This window comes from Entelurus aequoreus, linkage group LG01, assembly GCF_033978785.1.
Source record: "Entelurus aequoreus isolate RoL-2023_Sb linkage group LG01, RoL_Eaeq_v1.1, whole genome shotgun sequence".
Taxonomy (NCBI): Eukaryota; Metazoa; Chordata; class Actinopteri; order Syngnathiformes; family Syngnathidae; genus Entelurus; species Entelurus aequoreus.
In genome coordinates, this window is record NC_084731.1 from 37,868,983 (window position 1) to 37,896,537 (window position 27,555).

The window sequence follows — 27,555 nt, forward strand, 5'->3', positions numbered from 1 at the left end:
ATGTATATCTCTCACTGAGACATAATTGAGACATATTGGAGACCAGCTCATTCATCTCTCATTTTGGTCTTAGTTGAAATCGGGAAAAGAGATAACTGCTAGACAACTTTGAGATATCTCACAGTGCTCACTGTGAGCCTTATTTCTCAGGAGATACATCTGAGAAGAATGAGAAAACTACTTTGGTCTCGATTAGTGCTCTTTTATGTCTAGGAGATGTATATAAGACATACATGAGATCTCATCTTCAATTTTGCTTTGCTATGGGATTTATCTAGTAGCATGTAACTAGTAGTATGTAACTAGTAGCATTACACAGTATTTTATTACTAGTATCTGGAAATACAGTAAGTAGCATGAAAATAGTAGCATGTAACTAGTAGTATGTAACTAGTAGCATTACACAGTATTTTGTTACTAGTATCTGGAAATACAGTAAGTAGCATGAAAATAGTAGCATGTAACTAGTAGTATGTAACTAGTAGTATGTAACTAGTAGCATTACACAGTATTTTGTTACTAGTATCTGGAAATACAGTAAGTAGCATGAAAATAGTAGCATGTAACTAGTAGTATGTAACTAGTAGCATTACACAGTATTTTTTTTTAACGAGTATCTGGAAATACATTAAGTAGCAAGAAAATAGTAGCATGTAACTAGTGTCATGTAACTGGTAACATGAGTAGTGTCATGCAGGTGGGTGCACAGGTGAGGAAGTCTACATGATGATGAGCATCATGTCTCTTAGCTCCGACACAGCACAACAATTTCACGTATACGAACTCAAGCTAGCAATGATGCTAACAACAAAGGCAAGTGTGTTTTCTTCACTTACAGCCTTTGTAGATGTCGGTTGGAATCTGGACGGCGCTGGAAGAGTAGTTGACTTTGTTTTTGAAGTTAGGATCGTCCACAAACTCCAACTCTACGGAGGACGCGCTCTCCAGGGGATTCTCTTCTTCTCCATCCTCTGTCTACACAGCAAGGAAATAAATCAAATAGTTTAGATAAAAGAATAGTAAATCATTGCTTGGTGACACAAAGACATCAGTCAGGAATGTTGTGTATTGTAATTGTGTTAATAGCGGTGTTAATTCTTAGTGGTTGTAATGTTTTTGCTTGCGACGCTTAAGAAGTCTGTGTGATGTTAGAGCAGAGAAGCAACGACATCATTTGTGAGGTGGATTCATGCTGGGGTCTTTGTCAAACAAAATAAAGACGTTTGCTGAAGCTTCAAAGTTCAAACACTCTGATTCGTTTGTGTCATTGTTTCTAATGATTGTTCTTCTTACTGTACATGTTATCCACATACACAAGTCTGCATCTCGACATGAAAAAGTTATTTCTTCAGTGTGCTTTGTACACTGTAAAAGAAAGTCAGAAGATTTTACAGTAAAAAAAAAAGGCTCCTCAGTCACCAGACGTCACTGTAATAATAACAGTGGTACAGTTTTCCATTTAAGGTAATTTAATGTAAAAAATAAATAAATACTATATTATAAATAAATACTATATTATAAATATATATATATATATATATATATATATATATATATATATATATATATATATATATATATATATATATATATATATATATATATATATATATATATACACAAATGTATACATATACATATATATGTATAGACATATGTATGTATATATACATATTTATATGTATATATACATTTATATATATCCATATATATATATATATGTAGATGTATACATATATACACACACATATACATACATACACATTTATATATGTATACATATATGTAGATGTATACTGTATATATAATATACAATTAAAATATATATATAAATATGTATAGACATATGTATGTATATATACATATGTATATATACATTTATATTTATACATATATGTAGATGTAGACATATATACACATTTATACACATATATATACATATATATATATATATATACATATATATATATATATATATGTATATATGTGTATATATATAAATGTATATATACATATGTATATATACATACATATGTCTATACATATTTATATATATATATTTGAATATATATTTTTATATATATATATATATATATATATATATATATATATATATATATATATATATATATATATATATATATATATACACACAATGCAGCGAGAGCGATTCAGACCGAGAAAGCTGTGTGGGTTGGACCTTCCGACATTCGCTCCAGTGTCCTCAAACAACCACCAGTTTTATACGTGGACAGACGCAACCTGACTCCAAGCTGCCGGCTAGCAGCTAGCTCGCTAGTCGGTTAGCTTCGCAGCTAGCAGCACGCTAGCTAGCAGCACGCTAGCTAGCAAAGCAAACTTTGACGTTCGCCTTCTGACGTGAACGAGCGTCGCAGAGGGACTTTGCCTCCGGTGCTCTTCAATCCGGGACCACGCAAGACCACACTGTGGGTCGCAGCAGGTAGCTCGCTCTGCAAACTGCGTGACATTTTGACTTTTGTTTTTTTGTTGTTGTTTTGTTTGTGAGCCGGTTAGCTTGCCAGCTAGCAGGCTAGGCAGGATAGATGGCAGGCTCCTATCGGGAGCAAAAAACCAGAGTTAGAAAAAATGCAGAGATATACAGGACTCTTGATGGCCGAGTTATTGTTGAGGATGAACTCCTTAATTTCCTTTCAGTGAAAATCAAAACTCTGGCTCAGGAGGAGCTTATTCTGATTGCCTCTACCAACTTTGATTCTGAGTGGATTGAGTCATCCAAAAAGCTACTGTTTGAGTTGTGTCCCAACACCAAACAGCGGTATGTAGCTTGTAAAGGTGTCCAGAAGGACAGTAATAATATAAAATCCTGTCTCAAAGTGCTTAATGAATGTGGAGACAATATTCCACATTTTGTCTCCCACCACCTGGATGACCTGCCACCAGAGACGTTCAACAGCCTGGACGTCTCAAACCTGCTCAGCAGAATGGAGCGTCTGTGCAGCGAGGTTGGTGTGTTAAGGCAGGCTGTGAAGATCCAAGCTAATGTCGGCGAGGAACTGACAGCTGTAACCACGGCTGTTTTATCCAGAGTATCAGCATTGGAGCAGCAGGAGGAACCCAGTCATGGAAGAAGCCAGCCTGTGGTGATAATTGGTGGAGGATCTGCTACGTTAGGTGAGCCAGGTTCGACCAACACTGCTGACAAAGACAACAACTCTGCCGCTCTGGGGCCTGCTGAGGATACAAGTCCAGGAGGATCTGCGGGGATACAGAGCGAGGGGACATCTGCAGCAGGCATGACACAGAAGGGGAACTTGCAGCATGAGGTCCATCGGGCCCTTTCTGGGGGCCAGAGTCTGACTTCTCGATCAGAGGAGCTGACCATCACCTCACTAAAATGGTCCTCTGTTGTAAAGCACCGTCGGGAGAGGAGGGACCCTCCAGTGGTGAGGGCTGCTGGCGGTAAACAACGTGTCCACTCTAAGCCAGTTGTTGTTGGGACTGGCACACAAGGTAATATCGGAGTTGTTCAGACTAAACTGGTCAGTGTTTTTGCAACTAAGTTCTCTCCGTACCTTGATCCAGAGGTACTGGCGAGCTACCTGTCTGATAAACTTGCACGCAAAGTAACCTGTGAGCGCATAGTCACTGTGGGCAATCGATATAGCTCTTTTAAAGTCTGCACAGAGTGTAAAGATGTTGCAGAGATGTATGTCCCTGATCTCTGGCCAGAAGGCTCTAAGGTCAGGCGTTTTTATGAGCCACGAAAGGCAGTTGCAGTGGGGGCCAACCTACCCCTATCCTCCTCTCGTGCTGGTGTAAGTGCGGTTAAAGGGGCCTTGCCCGCTCGTACCATGTAACTATGCGTGTGGGATCTTTTAACTGTCGTGGGCTGCGTCTTGGCTGCAGCGCCGGGGACCGGGCTCGGCGTGTAGCCGTTGACAACCTGCTATTAAACTGTGACATTTTATGCTTATGTGACAGTTTAAACCCCACACTGTCACTGTTTGACCTTTGGACTTCCTCACAGACCGTGCACATTTGTTGGGAAGCTCAACATGGACAAACTACAAATATTCAATCTTGTTAGCTAGTGAAAAGCATGTGCTCAACAAACAAATTGTTACCTGTCACTCACCATGGCTCTGAACAGTTGACTAAAAGAGTCAGGGTGGGGTTGAGAGCTTTATATAGGTGAACACACCTGCATTCACTAATTAGGCCAAATTTGGGTCAAACCATGATCTTCAAAAGCTGGGTGTTACAGAAGGACACTGGACATTTGAAAGTGATGTTACCTAAGCCTGAATATACTCTGTACAAAAATGACTGCTCTACACATGCAAAAGTACTATGTGAATACTTTTTAGACATGTGATGGTTATTTACGGTGTAATTTACAAAAGAACTGTTTTCTTAATTCCCCCTGTCAAATTGGTCCCAGCTAGTGGGTGGAGCTATGGGCTATTTAAGTTGGAAAATGCCGTTTTTCTGACAGTCTGCTGTCGATCACTGCCAGAGGAGGTTTTCTGTCCTGAGCAGGAGTTTCGGTCTCCATGCATCATCTACTGAGATTGTAGGTGCTTTGTTTTCCTGTCATTGTTCACCTTTTGACACTTTTTGGGATTTCAATAAATGTTTGTAAACTGTTACCAACTGCGTGCCTTGCCATCCTTGATTTGAAAGTCTGGTTTGCAACGGTTACATTACCTTCACCCGAGGCGGGGTGTGACATATGGTGGCAGTGGTGGGATGGCAAGCCGCAGAGTTTACAACAAATCTGGCAGAGGGCAGGCCAGAACTGGTTTGAGATCCCAAGTGTCGAAGGTGGCAATGACAGAGGAGACTGATGAGATGGCTGGTCGAGGGGCCACGGCGATGAGGCTGGACCGGACGACTATGGCTGAGGAGCGTGAAGTTGGATGGAACACAGAGGAGTCTGAAGAAGACGTCAAAGGTTTTGAGAACTCTGGGGCTAGGCGTAAGCAGCATAGGAAGGGTTCTGGGAAGGCTAGGTGGTCTGCTGAGCCACCAAAGACTGAAAGAGTGCTAAGTGAACTTACCCTGGTTAACATGTTCCAAGACTTTTTGATTGGACAGCAACGTAGGGAAGCTATCCTAGTCCGTGAACTCCAGGAGTTAAAAAATGTCTGTACAAGGCCTAGCCTAGATCACTCACTCACTAACCAAAATGCTAACCGTACTACTGATGATAGTCGTTATGAGCAGTCGCCCAAACCCAGAACTCGCCCACAGCCAACTCCTAGTCCTCAAGCGTCGCCGTCCAGAGATTCCTTGCCACCTGACCATCATCTCCGACAAGGCCCAAAGATGCTCCCTTTCCAGCAGGGTGAGGACATCGAAAACTTTCTTGTCCGCTTCGAGCACATCGCTCGCACCTGGGGCTGGCCTCAGTCTGACTGGGCCTGCCGACTTGTTCCACTCTTGACCGGCAAAGCTCTGGATGCCTATTCTGCGATGGAGGAAGATGCTTCCAACGTCTATACTGACCTTAAAGAAGCCCTCCTTGCTAAGTTTGATATCTCTCCTGAGACTTATAGGCTCCAGTTCCGGTCAAACTACATTCCCCCTGGTGAATCTCCCAAGGAGACTTACAACAGACTCAAAGGTCTCTACAGAAGATGGATCAAGCCAGAGCAGCGTTCTAAAGAAGAGATCGCAGAGCTTTTCATTCTGGAGCAAATGCTTTGCATGCTGCCCAACGAAATGAAGATTTGGGTCAAGGAACATGAGCCAGAAGACGGACTTACTGCTGCTAAACTTGCAGGCCAGTACTTGAATGCTCGTAAAGGACTCCGAATGCCAAGGCAGCAGAACAACCATGTAGCAGCCCAAGGTGCAGCCGACCTGTCACACCAAAGAGGTGTGCAGAAAGCAGGTGGTTACAGCACCTCAGGGGACAACAGACTGTTCCCGAGACAGAGTCCAGTGAAGGATCTCATCTGCTACCACTGCCAACAGCCAGGGCATCGAGCCCCAGTGTGCCCTTTGAAACAGAAGACCTGGTATGACCGGAAAGCACGTCACAGGGTGCTACAGCCAGGTCACAAGGTCATGCTCTCGTTTCCAACCTCAAGTCATAAACTGCTGGCCCAATGGAAAGGTCCTTACTCCGTGGTCAGACAAGCTGGTCCAGTCACCTATGAGATCTCACATCCGGATAAAGGAAAAGCAACCCAAGTGTACCACATCAACCTTCTGAAGGAATGGAAGGAGAGGAAATCCTCTGTGGAAGGAAAGGATGTCCAGGCCAGTCAAGTATCTACTCAAAGCAAGAAGTTGCAAGAGAAAAAGGTGATGCTGGCACGGGAAGTGAAAATGGAGGATGATGTGGAGGAGACAGATCTGTCTATGCTCACTACACCACAGAAACCTGATGTAAGTCACTTGTCTGCACAATCTGCCCTTAAACTATTGCAAGTGTGTGAAGAATTCTCAGTATTGTTCAGTGGAAAGCCAGGAAGAACTCCACTAATTGAACATGTCATTCACTTAAAAAACCCAACACCTATCCGTCAGCACACATACAGAGTGCCTGAGCGGATGGTGGAGCCCCTCAACCATGAAATCCAAACCATGCTGGATCTAGGAGTGATTGAACTCTCAAACAGTGAGTGGTGTAACCCCATTGCCCTCGTTCCTAACAAAGACAACACGATACGAGTTTGTAATGACCTACGCAAAGTGAATGCCGTTTCTAAATTTGATGCTTATCCTATGCCACGTATTGATGAACTTCTTGAGAAGCTCGGCAAAGCTGTGTTCATCACCACCCTGACCTGTGTAAGGGACAGAGGTGTGGACTCGAGTCACATGACTTGGACTCGAGTCAGACTCGAGTCATGAATTTGATGACTTTAGACTCGACTTGACAAAATGTAAAGAGACTTGCAACTCGACTTAGACTTTAACATCAATGACTTGTGACTTCACTTGGACTTGAGGCTTTTGACTTGACATGACTTGCTACTTTCCCCAAAACCCAAACCTTAAAAAGTTATTTGGGAGCACTCCGTATCTTTCATTTTATACGTCTGTGTCTATAAGCGTGTGTGCTGCTTGTCAGCGTGTGTGCTGTCAGTACAACAGTCAATCAAATTAAATCTACGTTGTTTTCATCCCACAGCTCTCATCCAATCCAATTGCAGGACAACCACCGAACATGAGTTGTCAAACAATGCGGCAGTGAGAAACAATTATGCCAAAGTTGGTTTCGTTCGGGTATAAAAACGACGACTTGGTCAACAAAAAACGAATTGCCATATGCAAATCACGCAGTTCGAATATTACAGACGGAGACGCAACAACTTCCAACTTCGTTCGACATTTGAAGTTGCACAAAGAAGGGTAAGTTTTGAATGTAAGATAACGTTTATTGGCTAAGTAACATGACTTTTATTTGCTATGTAGTTAAATCAGTGAGGCTGTAAACTCACTGCTAACGTTATAACCATAGACATCTTATAAGGGTACGCAGCATTGAGCGCTACTGCCTACTGGCACAGACGAGACGCGGAGCCGCCATCTTGGAGTGGTGATCCGCTCCACTCAGTGCAATTCATTTGGCAGGAGCAATGAACTGTCAGCAAATTTAATTCATCTTACCTCACTGAATACCACTGATTATCACACGTTTTTTTTGTCATACGTGTAGCTATGATAACGGACACATGTTTTGGCGTTTTTATTATTCATAGTTTGCTTAACAGTAATATAATATTCTTATACGCTATAAGTGACCAGACGTCCGAGATCAAAACTGGGAATATAATCCCAGAGAAGGGGGAAAAAAACGGTCAGCTATTTTTAAGTTGAAGAAACAATATGATTAGATTATATATACATGCGTATATCCTACATAAACAATGTATGAATACATTAGATATCTATATATTTTAGGGACCTATAGACTGTAACTCTGTTGCTGCAGCAGCAGAGAGTTTATTCTGTCTTGACACTTTGTATTGATATTTTGTATTACATTCTTCCCTTAAATGATAATGTTTACAGTGATTGTTTTATATCTATTTTTTATGTATGTCGCTTTGGATAAAAGCGTTTCCCAAATACTTAAACATATATAAACACCTGAAAGTCTTTATATCAGCTAAAACCACCAATCTGTTTCACTGGATTCAGAATAAAACCAAATGCTGTCTTACCCAACAATGTTAGTATTTGAATATTGTTACTTGAAGACTTATTCCTGGTTACAATTATACTGTTAAGAAAGTATTGTCTTATACTTTGCCTAAAATGAGAATGCATCATAATCAGTGGCGGCTGGTGAATTTTGTTTTAGGTGGGGCTGAAAGTTTGTAAACCAAACCCCTGTAGGGGTGTCATCCTCCCCCAGAAGATTTCTTTGTGATTCTCACATACAAATATTGAAGATCTTTGCTCCTTCTCAACTTTGTGGTAATGTTATTTTCATAAAATACAACCAATAGTATGTTAATGTTTGTTTTTGCAAATGTGTTTATTCTGTAAAGGAATGAGTTAAATGTTTAAAATTGTTTAAACTATTAAAATGACTGGTTAATAGTGCTATTATGAATTGCAATGTCAGCACTATTTTTTTTCCTGCAATTTCAAATGCACTTGTTTTAATAAATAAATACAGCGTTTTAAAAGCATACACAATCTGAGTAAAAATATTAGTCTGTGGTTAAAAGGACTTGAAAGGACTCGAAACTCAAAATGCAGGACTTGGGACTTGACTTGAGACTTTCTAGTCTTGACTTTGGACTTGACTCGGGACTTGCCTGTCTTGACTCGGGACTTGACTCGAGACTTGAGGGCAAAGACTTGAGACTTACTTGTGACTTGCAAAGCAATGACTTGGTCCCACCTCTGGTAAGGGATACTGGCAAGTCCCTTTAAAGAAAGAGTCAAGGGAGTACACTGCCTTCCGTGGACCAAAGGGTCTCTATCATTACACAGTGATGCCGTTCGGACTCCACGGAGCCCCCGCAACCTTTCAGCGGCTAATGGATCGCGCTCTGCAGGGGTGTGGCCAGTTCTCTGCTGCCTATCTTGATGATGTGGTGGTTTTCAGCACTTTGTGGAAAGACCACCTCTCTCACCTGCGTCAAGTCCTGCTCCGGGTCCATTCTGCCGGGCTCACTCTTAACACCCAGAAATGTGAGTGGGCCAAAACTGAGGTGTGCTACCTAGGTTACCATCTTGGCAACGGGCATATACGTCCTCAGGTGGACAAGGTGAAGGCTATCCAAGACAGTCCTAGACCCTGGACAAAGAAGCAGGTCCGGTCATTCTTGGGGCTTTCTGGGTGGTACAGAAGATTTGTGCCCCACTTCTCTACCATCACAGCTCCTCTTGTCGAGGTGACCACCAAAGCATCCTCTAATCCAGTCAAATGGACAGAAAAATGTGAAACTGCCTTCACAAAGGTCAAAGCTATTCTATGCTCTTTCCCGGTCTTACAAAGTCCTGACTTCAACCAGCGATTCCTTGTTCAAGTTGATGCCTCCGGTGTGGGCCTTGGAGCCGTCCTAGCCCAAGGAAAGGAGGGCGAGGAACAACCGCTTCTATATCTGAGCCGTAAACTGCATCCCAGAGAAACTAGGTACTCTGCCATCGAAAAGGAATGTCTTGCCATCAAGTGGGCATTGGACAGCCTACGTTATTACCTTCTGGGACGGACCTTTGATCTGGAAACGGACCACCGAGTATTGAGCTGGATCAACTCCATTAGGGATAAGAACTCCCGTGTCACCAGATGGTACTTGGCGTTACAGTCCTTTTGCTTCAATATCACACATCGAGCTGGCAAAACTAACTTGCTAGCTGATTACCTGTCTCTTCTCCCTGAACTTGCTGTCGCTGGAGAGGAGGGAGGTAATGTGACAGTTTGACCCCACACTGTCACTGTTTGACCTTTGGACTTCCTCACAGGCCGTGCACATTTGTTGGGAAGCTCAACATGGACAAACTACAAATATTCAATCTTATTAGCTAGTGAAAAGCATGTGCTCAACAAACAAATTGTTACCTGTCACTCACCATGGCTCTGAACAGTTGACTAAGAGAGTCAGGGTGGGGTTGAGAGCTTTATATAGGTGAACACACCTGCATTCACTAATTAGGCCAAATTTGGGTCAAACCATGATCTTCAAAAGCTGGGTGTTACAGAAGGACACTGGACATTTGAAAGTGATGTTACCTAAGCCTAAATATACTCTGTACAAAAATGACTGCTCTACACATGCAAAAGTACTATGTGAATACTTTTTAGACATGTGATGGTTATTTACGGTGTAATTTACAAAATAACTGTTTTCTTAATTCCCCCTGTCAAATTGGTCCCAGCTAGTGGGTGGAGCTATGGGCTATTTAAGTTGGAAAATGCCGTTTTTCTGACAGTCTGCTGTCGATCACTGCCAGAGGAGGTTTTCTGTCCTGAGCAGGAGTTTCGGTCTCCATGCATCATCTACTGAGATTGTAGGTGCTTTGTTTTCCTGTCATTGTTCACCTTTTGACACTTTTTGGGATTTCCATAAATGTTTGTAAACTGTTACCAACTGCGTGCCTTGCCATCCTTGATTTGAAAGTCTGGTTTGCAACGGTTACATTACCTTCACCCGAGGCGGGGTGTGACAGCTTACAAGAGACATTCCTCCCAAAACAAGACCTGGGCCTCTTGAATTATTTTAATGATAATTTTCATGGAGCTGGTGAGTCAACGACTGACCTGTCCATGGGAATTGTAAGAGGGAGGATAGCGGGAGGTGTTGCTGTGCTCTGGCACAAAAAGCGTGATGCAGTTATTAGTGTTATTAGGCTCCAAGTTGATAGGTGTATTGCTGTTCAGTATGAGTCCAACAATAGGGAGTTTATTGTTCTTAATGTGTACACTCCGTATGAATGTAAAGACAATGAGGATGACTACATGTTTAAACTTGCTTTTATTAATTCTTTTATACAGGATAATCACTGTACATGTATTTATGTGGTCGGTGACTGGAATGCTGATATTTCTGATGGCAGCTCTTTATTTGCAAGACACCTAATACAGTTTTGTGATGAAAATGCACTCACCTTATCTAGTCAAGGGTTGTTGCCAGCTGATAGCTATTCTTATATTAGTGAAGCCTGGCACACAACATCATGGCTTGACCACTGTCAGTACAGCTGACGCACACGCCACTATACGTTCTATGGAGATTGTGTATGAGGCCTCTATGAGCGACCATATTCCATTCATATTAGATATTAAGTTGGACAGTCTCCCTGAGTTTACCCAGGAAGTTAATAGCCTGAGGGCCAAACTAGACTGGACTAAACTCACAGATGAGGAAGTGCTGTTTTATTACAGGAGAACTGATGCTCTTTTAAATAATGTCTCTTCCACTTGATGCAATTTTTTGTACTAATCTTAACTGTAATGATATTAATCATAGAAAATCCCTTTGTGTAATGTATGACTATATTGTCAAAATCCTGTGTGAAGCTAGCAGTTCTTATGTTACATGCACAAACAGGAAATCCAGTGGGAAGCCAGGCTGGAATAAACATGTTCGAGTGCATTACACTGCGGCTAAGGAGGCTTTCAGTGAATGGGTTCTGGCTGGCAGACCAAGACTAGGTCCAGTACTAGATCGTAAAAAGCTAACACATTCTAGGTACAAATCTGTCATTCGATTTGTCATTCGAAATGAACACACTATGAGAGCTGACTCATTGGCTGAGAAACTCCTTAACTGTAATATCAGTGGATTCTGGAAAGAGGTGAAAACATTGAATCGAGGCAGTATGCCTCTGCCATGCGCAATTGAGGGTGTAGCTGGAGCTGATAACATAGCTGAGAAATGGAGGCAGCACTATTCTGCACTTTTTAATTGTGTTAAAAGTGAGCCCTTTGTTATAGGCAGCATCCACAACAGTGAGGCTGTTGGAGTCACTGTAAGTGAGGTGCTGCAGGCAATATCCCAGCTAGCTGATAATAAAGCCAGTGGCCCTGATCATATAACTGCAGAAAACCTGAAACATGCAAGCCCCAGAGTAGCGGTCCTGCTTTCCATCTGTTTTACAGGCCTGATGTCAAACGGGCTGCTGCCTGACTCCATGATGGCTGTCACTCTGGTGCCGGTCATCAAGGACAAGGCAGGTAAGGTGGAAAGCATGGAGAATTACAGGCCTATTGCACTTGCAAGCATAATTTCTAAAGTTATAGAGAGAATTTTATTAGACCGCTTAAGCGTTTTTCTTACCACTGCTGACAATCAGTTTGGTTTTAAAACTAAGCATGGTACTGACCTTTGTATCTATGCATTGAAAGAAGTGATTGATATGTATAAAAGTAAGAACTCCTCAGTTTTAGTTGGCTATATTGACGCATCGAAAGCCTTTGATAGAGTCAACCATCAGAAACTGTTTTTAAAACTGAAAGAGAGGGGCGTGCCTGATAGTATCATCAGAATTCTGTCATATTGGTATGCTAATCAGAGCATGCAGATCAGATGGGGCGGTAAATGCTCAGCAACATTTAAGGTTGGGAATGGGGTACGCCAGGGGGGAATTTTCTCCCCTGCCCTCTTCAATCTGTATATGAATGACCTATCTGTACAGCTCAATACATGTAGAACCGGATGTGTACTTGGTAATACTGTGGTCAATCATTTTATGTATGCGGATGATTTAGCTGTCCTGTCTCCTAGCAGTGCTGGCTTCCAACAGCTGCTGAATATATGTACAGATTATGGTTTAAACTATGATGTGAAATATAATGCCAAAAAGAGTGTCATCATGATATGTAGAACAAGAGAGGACAAGGACCTCTCTTTTCCTTCATTCTATCTGTCAGGACAGGTGCTGAGTGTGTGTGATAAAACTAAGTATCTGGGGCACATCATTACTGATCTATTGGGTGATGATGATGACCTATACAGACAGCGGCGTATGCTGTATGCCCAAGCCAACATGCTGAGAAAGAAATTTTATTATTGTACATATGATGTAAAGATAAACTTATTCAGAGCCTATTGCACTCCCCTGTATACTGCCCCCCTGTGGGTAAAGTATAAGCAGAAAAGCATACAGAAACTGCAGGTTGCTTATAATGACTGTATGAGGCTTCTCCTGGGAATTCCAAGAAGATCCAGTGCAAGCCAGATGTTTGTTAGTGTTGGGGTGCCCACTTTTTCAGCGTTGCTACGCAACATTATGTATAAGTTTATGTGTAGGGTATCTGAGTCTGAAAATGACATAATCTCTGTGTTAACGAACTCTGGCCGCAGTTCTGTTAAGTACTCATCTGGACTGTGGAATCATTGGCACACATGTTTGTATGTCAGAAACTGACATTTGGGTTTTATGTTTTTATTATTTTTATGTTTTATTGTTTTGTTTTTAATGTATGTTTTATTGTTTTGTTTTTTAATGTATTGTATTCTGTTTTTATATGTTTAAATGGATCTTAAGGTCTCCAATAAAGATTGATGTTGATGATGATATATATATATATATATATATATATATATATATATATATATATATATATATATATATATAATGTATACATCTACATATATGTATATATAAATGTATATATACATATGTAGCGTGCGGTGAGGTTCATGTCAGGTGAGGCACTGACTTCATCACAGTCAGATTTACAAAACATATGAACCCTAAAGAGTATCTTATTCACCGTGTGATTGGCAGCAGTTAATGTTTTTAGTTATGTTTTATGTTTAATTATATTATTATATATTATATTATATATTATATTATATATATATATAACATATAATATATATATATATATAATATATTATATATATATATAATATATTATATTAGTTATGTTTAATGTTTTAAGTTAATGTGTTTAAAAGCTCATACCAGCATTCTTCCCTGCTTTGCACTCAGCATCAAGGGTTAGAATTGGGGGTTAAATCACCAAAAATTATTCCCAGGCACGGCGCCGCTGCTGCCCACTGCTCCCCTCACCTCCCAGGGGGTGAACAAGGGGATGGGTCAAATGCAGAGGACAAATTTCACCACACCTAGTATGTGTGTGACAATCATTGGTACTTTACTTTAACTTTACACTTACAAACTGTAGCATGCACACAAAAAAGCACATTTAATTAAAAAAAAAACGTTATTATGGTCTTACCTTTACTTATAAGTGCGGGAACAGTGGTGTTTGTGTTGGAAGAGTTGTGAATTAATGAAATATGAAATCCGCGCTGCCGTCTGCAGGTGTACCTAATGTTGTGTCCCTGTTCACGGCTCCTCCGGCGCGTTGCGCGAGCATTGTTGTTTTTGCACTTTTTGGCTTCTTGTTAAGTGACTTTTTTTTGGGTGGATTCGGTCTTGCACGTGGAGGGTTTGGGTGTGGGCTTTGGTTGGTGTGGCGCTCCCGTCGGGCGGTGCATCGCGGCGGAGGTACTTGGCACCAGGAGGCGGGGTTATGAGACGAGCCTCCAGTTTTATGATCGATCAGCACAAGAAATACGTTACACACATACAGTTGTTGACAAAATACACTGTACATTATATACCTCAGCTAACTAAACTATGGAAATGTATAATATAATTCATATAGCAATACGGTCTCACTGCACAGCAGGCCAGCAGTTAGCTGAGTCATTGTGCACAATCCATGTTGAGGCACAACGCAGTGACGTGCCTCAACTGGCTGCTGATCACCGCACCGTCTCTTCTCAGTATTTGAACGGCAAATGTGAAAATAAAAATAAAAATAATCTAAAACTGGTGAACTTAAATGGAAAATAACTTTAGTATAATCACTGGATACATATAACAATTTAATTTTTTTTTTCCTTTTTACTATTTTTTTCTTTCCATGATGGCAGGTGAGGCCGTGCCTCCCCTGCCTCTAGTGACGGCACGCCACTGATATATATACATATGTCTGTACATATATACACTACCGTTCAAAAGTTTGGGGTCACCCAAACAATTTTGTGGAATAGCCTTCATTTCTAAGAACAAGAATAGACTGTCGAGTTTCAGGTGAAAGTTCTCTTTTTCTGGCCATTTTGAGCGTTTAATTGACCCCACAAATGTGATGCTCCAGAAACTCAATCTGCTCAAAGGAAGGTCAGTTTTGTAGCTTCTGTAACGAGCTAAACTGTTTTCAGATGTGTGAACATGATTGCACAAGGGTTTTCTAATCATCAATTAGCCTTCTGAGCCAATGAGCAAACACATTGTACCATTAGAACACTGGAGTGATAGTTGCTGGAAATGGGCCTCTATACACCTATGTAGATATTGCACCAAAAACCAGACATTTGCAGCTAGAATAGTCATTTACCACATTAGCAATGTATAGAGTGTATTTCTTTAAAGTTAAGACTAGTTTAAAGTTATCTTCATTGAAAAGTACAGTGCTTTTCCTTCAAAAATAAGGATATTTCAATGTGACCCCAAACTTTTGAACGGTAGTGTATGTATATGTATACATTTGTATATGTATATATACAGTATACATATATGTATATATATATATACATACATATGTATTGTTGGAAGCATAACCATATTTAAGTGTTACTTCTTTCTAAACTCCTATAGTCATATAAAGAATAGCTAGTATTCTTCCTTCTTTTGAGTCTCATAGTAAGATGTTGGCCTTCTAGATTGGAATGTGTCAGAGTAGAGATAACTCGGAGTAGTCTAAACAAAGAGACTGGGGGCGAGGGACAGACGGAAGATCACGGGACTTCCGGGGGGTTTGAGCTAGACCGATCTGGACCGGGCTAGGGAACGCTTGGGTGCTGGGTTGGTCTCAGGTTTGTCCTCTAAGCTTTGAGAATAAACTACAAAATACCAACTATTGCCTGGAGATTGAATATAAACATCAGCGTATTGCCATAAAAAGAATCTGGGAGAGACTAGCAATTTGAATTCCCCATTGGAGGAATGCTGGTCGACGCAACAGTATACATATACATACACTACCGTTCAAAAGTTTGGGGTCACCCAAACAATTTTGTGGAATAGCCTTCATTCCTAAGAACAAGAATAGACTGTCGAGTTTCAGATGAAAGTTGTCTTTTTCTGGCCATTTTGAGCGTTTAATTGACCCCACAAATGTGATGCTCCAGAAACTCAATCTGCTCAAAGGAAGGTCAGTTTTGTAGCTTCCGTAATGAGCTAAACTGTTTTCAGATGTGTGAACAAGATTGCACAAGGGTTTTCTAATCATCAATTAGCCTTCTGAGCCAATGATCAAACACATTGTACCATTAGAACACTGGAGTGATAGTTGCTGGAAATGGGCCTCTATACACCTATGTAGATATTGCACCAAAAACCAGACATTTGCAACTAGAATAGTCATTTACCACATTAGCAATGTATAGAGTGTATTTCTTTAAAGTTAAGACTAGTTTACGGGACGGCGTGGTGTAGTGGGTAGAGCAACCGTGCCAGAAACCTGAGGGTTGCAGGTTCGCTCCCCGCCTCTTACCATCCAAAAAAAAACAAAAAACGCTGCCGTTGTGTCCTTGGGCAGGACACTTCACCCTTTGCCCCCGGTGCCGCTCACACCGGTGAAATGAATGATGAATGAATGATAGGTGGTGGTCGGAGGGGCCGTAGGCGCAAACTGGCAGCCTCGCTTCCGTCAGTCTACCCCAGGGCAGCTGTGGCTACAAATGTAGCTTACCACCACCAGGTGTGAATGAATGATGGGTTCCCACTTCTCTGTGAGCGCTTTGAGTATCTAACAATAGAAAAAGCGCGATATAAATCTAATCCATTATTATTAGTTTAAAGTTATCTTCATTGAAAAGTACAGTGCTTTTCCTTCAAAAATAAGGACATTATAATGTGACCCCAAACTTTTGAACGGTAGTGTACATATGTATACATATACATCTACATATAAGTATATATGTATACATCTACATACATGTGTATATATATATATATAAATGTATATATACATATATATGTTTATACATGTATATGTATACATTTGTATATGTATATATATATACAGTATACATCTACATATATGTATACATATACATACATATGTATACATATACATACATAGGTATACATATACATATTTATGTATATACCTGTACATATGTAGAGTGCATTGTACAAAGCACTCCATAGATTCTACTTTTAAAAAACAGTGGTACCATTTTTACTTTTACAGTAATTTAATATGAAAATCAACATACATTTTAAGGTACCAGTAGAGTGGAAAAAAACTTGACTTTATATACCAAATTGTGTTTCATTGTGTCCATTCAAACATCCAATTGTATTTACAATCCGCAAAGTATGTGAAAATACAGTCTAAACATAACAAAATGCCACAAATTCAGTCGGCCATTTTGAATATTCCGCTCCGTATATCTTCGGCATTTTTTGTAGATTCTACATCACTTTAGTAACGCTTTTGCACTCTGACCATAGTATCAGATCAGTCATACTGGAAATACGCAAACATTGGAAAAATATGTTCTGTCTATCATTTACAGTCCTTATGTGAGACAAGAACACATATGTTTTTTTTTTTATGCATTCGAAATCGCAAATAAACAGCTAACAACTGAGTCAACCGATGGAGGTCCTCTATTGCGCCCATTATACCCTCTCTAAAAACATGCAGCAACTGCCAACAGTAACTCCATTTACATGTCGTGACCTGAAAACTAACCAAATATGAGTGATATTGTTATTATAAGTGCCAACGCAAACGGCCTATTTTAGCGACGCATTGATAGCAGCGAGCTAATGCTTTTGTTTCCACACTAACCCGGCAGCTGATTCTGCTGATTCTTGCTAAAAGTCAAAAAGGGCCCGAGCAGCGGACCACCAGGGCCCTATTGAAATTACTGTTTTTTCTTCTATACGTTTGGACGCCTTTTTGAGGTCTTTAACATGCACAAAAAGTCCCCAGCCGCGTCAGGTATGGCACACAATGTTATATTTTAGGGGTCCCGAAAATTAACTTTAAAAATTAGCTCTCTAGCGCCACCTTTAAAATTTGAAAAAAAATCAGCCCCTCCTACCAGTTTCACATATCAACACGAACATCGCAGGAGATGTCCATCATGAAGACACCCACATAAAAGTCTCAGGAACCCATACCATAAAACGAACAGGCAGTCGGCCATCTTGGTTTTCATCTTCCATTTTTTTGGCAAAAAAAAAAAGGTGTCATACTTTAACTAACTCCTCCTAGGGACTTTGGCAAAATGAGTAGCGGTCAAAATTACAGATTACTACACATAGAGGTGATGATAACATGCAAAAATATGTTGCCTACGCCAGTGTTTTTCAACCACTGTGCCGCGGCACACTAGTGTGCCGTCAGATATTGTCTGGTGTGCTGTGGGAAATTATGCAACTTCACCCAATTGGTCCAAAAAATATTTTTTGCAAATCAATAATTATAATCTGCAAATACTGTGTCGTTCTTAAGTGTCCGTGCTGTGTAGAACTCGGCTGTAGAACTGTGATCCCAATATGCAGACCACAGCGTGCAGGTAAAAAGGTAGGTATGTAGCGGTTGATTTAAGGACATAATTCACCACACCTGTTATTTATCTTTGTCATCATCATTCACTGTACTGTTCTATTGTGCACATGACAATGTTGTTATTTGTGTGTTGTTAAGAGCGAGTAATTCGGCGCGGCCCCTTTAAGTGGCCGTCAGTACATTCTCACAAAGGTGGGGGTTTGTTGTTCCCGCGATATTTGAGTGTTGTGCGTTCATTCTTGCTTGTGCTTTTCTTGAATAAACGACGCACACGTTTTTGTGTGTCAACTATATTTCAAATTGTCTAGCCTTCACGCTACGAGCAAACACTGGTGACCCCGACGCTTCACTGAACGGATTCAGTGATTTTTTTATCGACCATGACGGCGAATGCGGTTTCTCTAAAGCTGCCCGAGTTCTGGGAAACTTCCGCGACCGCATGGTTTGCCCAGGCCGAGGCACAGTTTGCCCTGCGTGGTATCACCGAGGACGACACTAAGTTTTATTATGTCGTGTCCTCCCTCGGCAGCGCGACGGCGACCAAAGTGGTTAACGCCATTACGCACCCACCGGAGAGGAACAAGTACCGCACGTTGAAGGCTCACCTCTTACAGACATTTCATCTTTCCGACGCGGAGCGAGCTAACCGCCTTTTTTCGTTGCAGGGGCTTGGCGATTGCAAGCCCTCTGAACTAATGAACAACATGCTAGGACTCTTAGGTGAGCACACACCTGGATTCTTCTTCGTGCAGTATTTCCTGAGACTCCTGCCTACTCAGGTGCGGGCTGCTTTAGCCAACACCACCATTTTGGACTGCCGCGAACTAGCTGCTGAAGCTGATAAGTTTTTTTTAGCTTCCCAACCGGCCTATGTGGCTGCATTGCTTCCGGCTGAGACAGAAAGACCCGTGGCAGATTTTTCCACTCTCGCTGCTGCTGCTGCGCCCCCCAGGCGGCAACCGGATTCTGGACTATGTTTTTTCCACGCAAAGTTCGGGACCAAAGCTAGGCGGTGCCGTCCCCCGTGCAGTTTTCGTGGACCGCCGCCGGGAAACGCCGGGGCCGGCGCTCAGCAGTGGCCATGAGCGTCGGCAGTACTGGCAGGCTGCTCTTCATCCAGGACTCCCTCTCTGGACGACGGTTCCTGTGTGACACCGGCGCGCAGAAGAGCGTCCTGCCAGCATCAAAGTTGGACATGCTGTCTGAGTCACATGGCCCCCCCATGGAAGCGGCCAATGGCAGCCCTATCCGCACTTATGGAATACGGTACGTGGAACTGTGTTTTGGTGGACAGCGTTTCAGTTGGAACTTTGTGACTGCTAAAGTGACGGTGCCGCTCATCGGTGCAGATTTTCTCTGTGCTTTCGGCCTCCTTGTGTATGTAAAAAACAGGCGTTTGGTGGATGCGATTACGTTCTGCTCGTACAAGTGCAGTCTCAGCGCGAAGGACTCCATCAGGCTTTCCAGCATGCTACCCACCGCAGACGTTTTTCTGCGCCTCCTCGCTGATTTCCCGACCCTGGCGCAGCCCACGTTCTCGTCATCTACCGCCAAGCATGGTGTGGAACACCACATTGCCACCACGGGCCCCCCTGTGCACGCACGAGCCCGGCGCCTGGACCCTGCTAAGCTCTCCATCGCTAAAGCTGAATTTGAGACCATGGAACGCCTCGGGATCATTCGCCGCTCAGACAGCCCGTGGGCGTCGCCCCTCCACATGGTGGAGAAGCCCGGAGGTGGTTGGCGGCCATGCGGTGATTAGCGCAGACTCAACGAGGCGACTACCCCGGACCGTTATCCGGTACCCCACATACAAGACTTTTCCGCCCACCTCGCTGGGAAAACTGTGTTTTCTAAGGTAGATCTTGTCCGGCGCTATCATCAAGTGCCGGTCCACCCCTCTGACATACCGAAAACAGCGGTCATCACCCCATTTGGACTGTTTGAATTTTTACGTATGCCTTTTGGCCTTAAGAGTGCAGCACAAACTTTCCAGCGGTTGATGGACTCTGTTTTACGTGACTTGCCGTTTCTGTTTGTCTATTTGGACGATATCCTGGTCGCGAGCACCTCTCAGGCAGAGCATGTGACCCACCTCGGGTCCCTTTTTCAGCGCCTTAGCCAACACGGTCTCATTGTTAACCCAGCTAAGTGCCAGTTCGGGTTGTCTGTGATCGACTTCCTCGGACATCGTGTCACGGAGTGCGGGGCAGTTCCCCTCCCAACGAAGGTTGCTGCCATCGCAAACTTCCCCCGCCCACTCACGGTTAAGGCTCTTCAGGAGTTCCTTGGCATGGTAAATTTTTACCATCGTTTCATTCCCCGGGCAGCTGACCACATGCGGCCGCTGTATGATGCTCTTAAAGGAGCTGCTCCCAAGCACACAGTGGACTGGTCTGACGCGCGGCACAGTGCTTTTGTGGGGGTCAAGTCTGCTCTCGCTAACGCTACCCTGCTGGCACACCCATTACCCGATGCTCCTATTGCAATTACCACAGACGCGTCAGACTATGCTGTAGGTGCAGTGCACGAGCAGTGGGCGGGTGGCACTTGGCAGCCTTTGGCTTTCTTTAGCAGGCAGTTGCGCCTCTGCGAGCGGAAATATAGCACATTAGACCGTGAGCTCCTTGGCCTCTATCTGGCCATACGCCATTTCCGTTCGTTGCTTGAAGGCCGGCCTTTCACAGCTTTTGTGGACCACAAACCCCTCACTTTCGCGATGGCCAAGACGGCTGAACCGTGGTCGGCTCGACAACAGAGGCACCTCTCCTACGTCTCAGAGTTCACAACGGACATCCAGCACCTTGCTGGTAAAAGCAATGTCAGGCTGATTGCCTTTCCCGAGCCGTCGCGAGCGCTGTCCATGTGGGGCTCGATTTTGCACAAATGGCAGTTGACCAGGCCGACGACCCGGACATCCAAGCACTGAAGGCTGCAGCCACAGGGCTACGGTTGTCTGAGGTCCCATTTGAGGACACAGGGGTTACGCTCCTTTGTGACGTCGCTACCGGTCGGCCGCGGCCCCTTGTGCCCGCCATTTGGAGGCGGCGCGTGTTCGACTCCATCCATGGCCTTTCCCACCCTGGGAGGAAATCTTCCCAGCGGCTGGTTGCTGCAAAATTTGTCTGGCGTGGACTGAAAAAAGATGTTAGGGACTGGGTTTCCACATGTGTGGCATGCCAGCGCTCAAAGGTGCACTGCCACACGCGGGCCCCACTGGCACCGTTTACGGTTCCGGAGCGCCGTTTTGACCATGTCAATGTGGACCTGGTCGGGCCTCTCCCATCCTCACGCGGCTGCACATACCTCCTCACGATGGTCGACAGGACCACCCGTTGGCCGGAGGCAGTACCTCTGACGTCCGCCACCTCCACGGAGGTGGCGCGCGCGTTCATTGGTACGTGGGTTGCCCGTTTCGGTACCCCATCGGACATATCATCCGACCGGGGCTCTCAGTTCACTTCCGAGCTCTGGGCCGCTGTGGCCGAGAGCTTGGGTGTGAAACTCCACCACACGACGGCGTATCACCCGCAGGCCAATGGTATGTGTGAGCGATTTCACAGGTCCATGAAGGCAGCGCTTAGGGCGTCCCTGAAGGACAGCGCTTGGGTAGACAAGCTCCCTTGGGTGATGCTGGGACTTCGGACTTCCCCCAAGGAAGACTTGCAATCTTCCTCGGCAGAGTTGGTTTATGGCCAGCCCCTGCGAGTGCCAGGGGACTTTATTCCTAGCACGACGGCACCTTGGTCCGCCAGTAAGCAGCGAGCTGCTCTCCTCGATTCCGCCAAGGGTTTTGCCCCCATCCCCACTTCGCAACACGGCCTTACGCCGTCTCATCTTCCCGTTTCCTTAAGGGGAGCGGCGTTTGTTTTTGTCCGCCACGACGCCCACCGCGGCCCCCTTCAGCCTCCTTACGATGGGCCATTTCGCGTCCTAGAGAGCGGAGACAAGCATTTTCTGTTGGACATCGGGGGTTGGTCTGAAAAGATCACGGTGGACCGACTGAAAGCGGCCCACTTGGATCTTAGTCAGCCGGTTACCACGGCCGTACCCCCGCGCCGGGGTCATCCGCCCGCTCTACCTAGGCCCCAAGATGATGTTATGCATCCTTCGACGCAGGCCCCCGGGACCTTAGACAGTACAGATACCTTTCCGGTCCCCCCTGTTGACTCCCCGGCGTTAGTACCATTACGGCGCACCCGGTCTGGTTGGCCCGTCCGTGCTCCTGTCCATTGACAGTTTGTTTTTCTTCGTGATGGCGAATTCTGGGGTGACGTGTGTAGCGGTTGATTTAAGGACATAATTCACCACACCTGTTATTTATCTTTGTCATCATCATTCACTGTACTGTTCTATTGTGCACATGACAATGTTGTTATTTGTGTGTTGTTAAGAGCGAGTAATTCGGCGCGGCCCCTTTAAGTGGCCGTCAGTACATTCTCACAAAGGTGGGGGTTTGTTGTTCCCGCGATATTTGAGTGTTGTGATGAAAGCGTTCATTCTTGCTTGTGCTTTTCTTGAATAAACGACGCACACGTTTTTGTGTGTCAACTATATTTCAAATTGTCTAGCCTTCACGCTACGAGCACAACAGGTAACACTTAAACCAAAAATGAACAAAAGGGAAAGGAAAAGGCAATGAAGCAGAGGGATGGCTATGTAAAACGACAGTAAAACTGAACTGGCTACAAAGTAAACAGAATGCTGGACGACAGCAAAAACTTGCATGTAGAGCAGAGATGGCGTCCACAAAGTACATCCATACATGACATGGCAAGCAACAATGTCCACACAAAGACGAATAGCAACCACTTAAATAGCCTTGCTTGCTAATGCTAACACAAAGCAGGTGCGGGGAATAGCGCTCAAAGGAAGACATGAAACTGCTACAGGAAAACACCAAAATAACAACACAAGACAAGTCCTAAAACACTACACACAGGAAAACACCAACAAACTCACAATAACGCACGAGGAGGACCTGGTGGAGTTAATTTTTTTTACGTTTTCTGCTGGTGGTGTCCCTCTGTATTTTTAAATGAAAAAAATGTGCCTTGCCTCAAAAAAGGTTGAAAAACACTGGCCTACGCCATAAGATGTGGGCGTGGCATGACACCAAACATTGATGTGATTACTCGCCACAAAACGTTAATAACTTGGCTACGCAGGTTTGGATCTTGATCATAATTGGTACAAATGATGATGAAGATACCCTCAAGTGCCGTGTGGGTCAGTACTTATTCATAGCCTTTCGGAGTGGGCGGAGCCTGGTGGCGAATAACCCTCAATAACGTCTCCATTCAAACTGGTATTACATCACTATAGATCAGGGGTGTCAAACTAATTTTAGCTCAGGGGCCGCATGGAGGAATATCTGTGCACACGTGGGCCGGACTATTAAAATCATGGCATTAAAACTAAAAAATAAAGACAACTTCAGATTGTTTTCTTTGTCTTACTTTGGCCAAAAATAGAACAAACACATTCTGAAAATATTACAAATACAATATAGAGAAAAATACCAGCAGCGGTAAAGTTTAGATCCATGAAGGAAAGAAGAAAGTGAATGAATGTTTATAACTGAATACATTTAAATATGCATACAAATGAGTTTTTTCCTTTGTATTATTCTTTTGAATGAATTAACTAACGTTTATGACAACCTTTTTTCCAAAACACAATACAGAATGTGAGATATAGCAGGATAATGCATACATTTATCATTTGTTTTCAAAACGGTTACAAAAAAATGAGACCCCAAAAATTTACTGTGGGACCCCATTTTTATGACTTTTGAAAATTCCTAGCGCCAACACTGATGGAGTATTGCTGCGTGTAAAACAGCAGCAGGCGGCTGTGGCCTGCGGGCCGGTTCTAATACTAATCAAATATCATTCGTGGGCTGGTTCTGGCCCGCGGGCCCAGACTTTGACCCCTAGGCTATAGATGGTCAGAAACAGATAATAAACAGATGGGCGAACATACATTTAGGATAAATATTATCTAATACATAGGATGTAGGCGTGGCATGGCGCCAACACTTTGATCAGATAGTTCGCCACAAAACACAAAATGTTTATAACTCGGCTCCACAAGCTCCACGATCCTGACCCTAATTGGTAGAACTTATGCTGATGACACCATGAAGTGCTCGATGGGTCAGTACCTGTTTATAGCCATTCCAAGTAGGCGGACTCTTAGCTAAATCAAATTTGATTAATTTAGATGATCGGATGTTCTTCCCAACTGACATGAATGAGGCTTTAAGGTCGGGATCTGATCATGCCTGGATGTTACAGGCCTACTGAAACCCACTACTACCGACCACGCAGTCTGATAGTTTGTATATCAATGATGAAATTTTAACATTGCAACACATGCCAATACGGCCGGGTTAACTTATAAAGTGCAATTTTAAATTTCCTGCGACACTTCCGGTTGAAAACGTCTAGATATGATGACGTATGCGCGTGACGTCACGGAGAGAACGGAAGTATTCGGACCCCATTGGATCCAATACAAAAAAGCTCTGTTTTCATCCCAAAATTCCACAGTATTCTGGACATGTGTGTTGGTGAATCTTTTGCAATTTGTTTAATGAACAATGGAGACTGCAAAGAAGAAAGCTGTAGGTGCGATCGGTGTATTAGCGGCGGACTACAGCAACACAACCAGGAAGACTTTGAGATGGATAGCAGACGCGCTACCGTGAGTACAGCTTTGGCTTCCAAACATTTGATCGCTTGCCCGTACGTGCGTGTCACTATGTGCATGTCACGTACGTAACTTTGGGGAAATATATGTTTCTTGCTGACTCTGATGGCGGCCGGGGTGTCGTCGAAAGCTACAATGCCCGCCGCCGCCGCTGTCCCGTAGCTAAGTTAGCTTCAATGGCGTCGTTAGCAACAGCATTGTTAAGCTTCGCCAAGCTGGAAATTATTAACCGTGTAGTTACATGTCCATGGTTTAATAGTATTGTTGATCTTCTGTCTATCCTTCCAGTCAGGGGTTTATTTATTTTGTTTCTATCTGCATTTGAGCCCGATGCTATCACGTTAGCTCCGTAGCTAAAGAGCTTCGCCGATGTATTGTCGTGGGGATAAAAGTCACTGTGAATGTCCATTTCACGTTCTCGACTCTCATTTTCAAGAGGATATAGTATCCGAGGTGGTTTAAAATACAAATCCGTGATCCACAATAGAAAAAGGAGAAAGTGTGGAATCCAATGAACCCTTGTACCTAAGTTACGGTCAGAGCGAAAAAAGATACGTCCTGCACTGCACTGTAGTCCTTCACTCTCACTTTCCTCATCCACAAATCTTTCATCCTCGCTCAAATTAATGGGGTAATCGTCGCTTTCTCGGTCTGAATCTCTCTCGCTGCATTGTAAACAATGGGAAAATGTGAGGAGTCCTTCCTCCTGTGACGTCACGCTACTTCCGGTATAGGCAAGGCTTTTTTTCATCAGCAACCAAAAGTTGAGAACTTTATCGTCGTTGTTCTCTACTAAATCCTTTCAGCAAAAATATGGCAATATCGCGAAATGATCAAGTATGACACATAGAATGCATCTGCTATCCCTGTTTAAATAAAAAAAATCATTTCAGTAGGCCTTTAATTTCCACACTACACTTGCCCCTCCAGATGCTCCGATTTTCCCGACACTTTTGATGGTGTGTCGGGTTGTTGGGTGGGACATAACTGCATGACTACTTCAGCGCCTTTATTGCCCCCTTGTGGTTAAACATTTTACCAGTAAAAATGTCCTTACACATGCTCTGATTTTCCTGAAATTTTTGATAGTGGGTCGGAGTATTGGGTGTGATGCAACGGCAATACGGCCAGTGGTGGGCCATCAGGGACAGCAACGCTTTCTTTGCCGACCTAACATAACCAGAAATCATGATCATAATTAAAGATAAAAGTAATTTTAAATTTACGTTTCCTAAATATCTATAATAGTTCATATTGTCTTCATGTCATACTATGCACCTTCCAGTGCTGTTGTTTTTAGGTTAGAGTTTGTATCCAATAAGAATTCAGCTAGCTTATGTTACCATGCTGTACGAAATCTGAACAATGAACAATGAACAAAAATGAACAATGCAGGCGTCTGTGCACTGTAAGTGAACGGGCACATTCAGGTGATAGACTCTTGCCATAGCCAATCAGATCATGAGTTGTTGTCAGTAAGGCCTTCTAGCTGGCCCTGACATTTACGCATCCTGTGATTGGATACTCACTTAGGAGATCCAAGTGAGTATCCAATGATTTTCCATTTACAGTAATGCACTGTAAAAACAACGATCGCCAAAATGTTATCATATATAAAAATAACAGATGTACCATTTTTCCATTTACAGTAATTCGGTGTAAAAACCACCATACATTTCCATACAAATTCTGGCGAATGAGCTGCCAGTTTTTTACTGTAAAATCTACATTTAAAATGGTTTTTTTATAGTGTATATACAGTACATTATTTTAAGCAGCACAGGTTGATTGGATGCGACGTGACCAAGCTTTTTGTTTGTTTTGGGCTTCATGAAATCAAAAGTGCTTGTCCAAGGCTAGAAGTGATTGATGGGCTCGCTTTAATTGACAATTAAAATGCAATTACAAGCTGTTGTTGGGACCAGCCAGGCTGCTCAGTAAATAAAGTCACCCTAAGAAAGCACGACGAAGACCGCTGCTACACTTACAACATACTGTATGACATCATCAGTCTGCAAAATGTGAAGAGACGTCGGTTATTAGCCTCCATAAAACTAAAAAAAAGAATGATGCTGGCAGTGTAGTAAATGAAGAGCTTCATGACTTTCTAAAGCTTTAAACAGAGCTGAGCTGTTTGTTGATGATTTTTATGAGCCCTTTTTCATTCTTCTTTCTGAAGAACCCAATCATAATTAACACAGGCACTTTCTAATTAGGAAGTGAATAAAATCAGGCAGCAAAGACGGATTGCTTCATTTTTCTTCTACCATCCACACCTGTTTTGCGCCGTTCATTAGCCAATTTGTTCCCTCTTATCTCGACACTCCCTCGCTTTAATT

At 43.1% G+C, this 27,555-nt stretch overlaps 1 protein-coding gene across 3 annotated transcripts in view; it reads right to left on the reverse strand.

Moving 5' to 3' along the window:
* cacna2d2a (calcium channel, voltage-dependent, alpha 2/delta subunit 2a) overlaps positions 1 to 27,555 on the reverse strand; it is a 567,930-nt gene that overhangs the window by 203,232 nt on the left and 337,143 nt on the right. For all 3 annotated transcript variants that reach the window (XM_062049868.1, XM_062049860.1, XM_062049852.1), the window contains one exon: positions 837 to 975. In XM_062049868.1, coding sequence (XP_061905852.1) covers positions 837 to 975 — 139 coding nt within the window. The remainder of the gene's footprint in view (positions 1 to 836; positions 976 to 27,555) is intronic.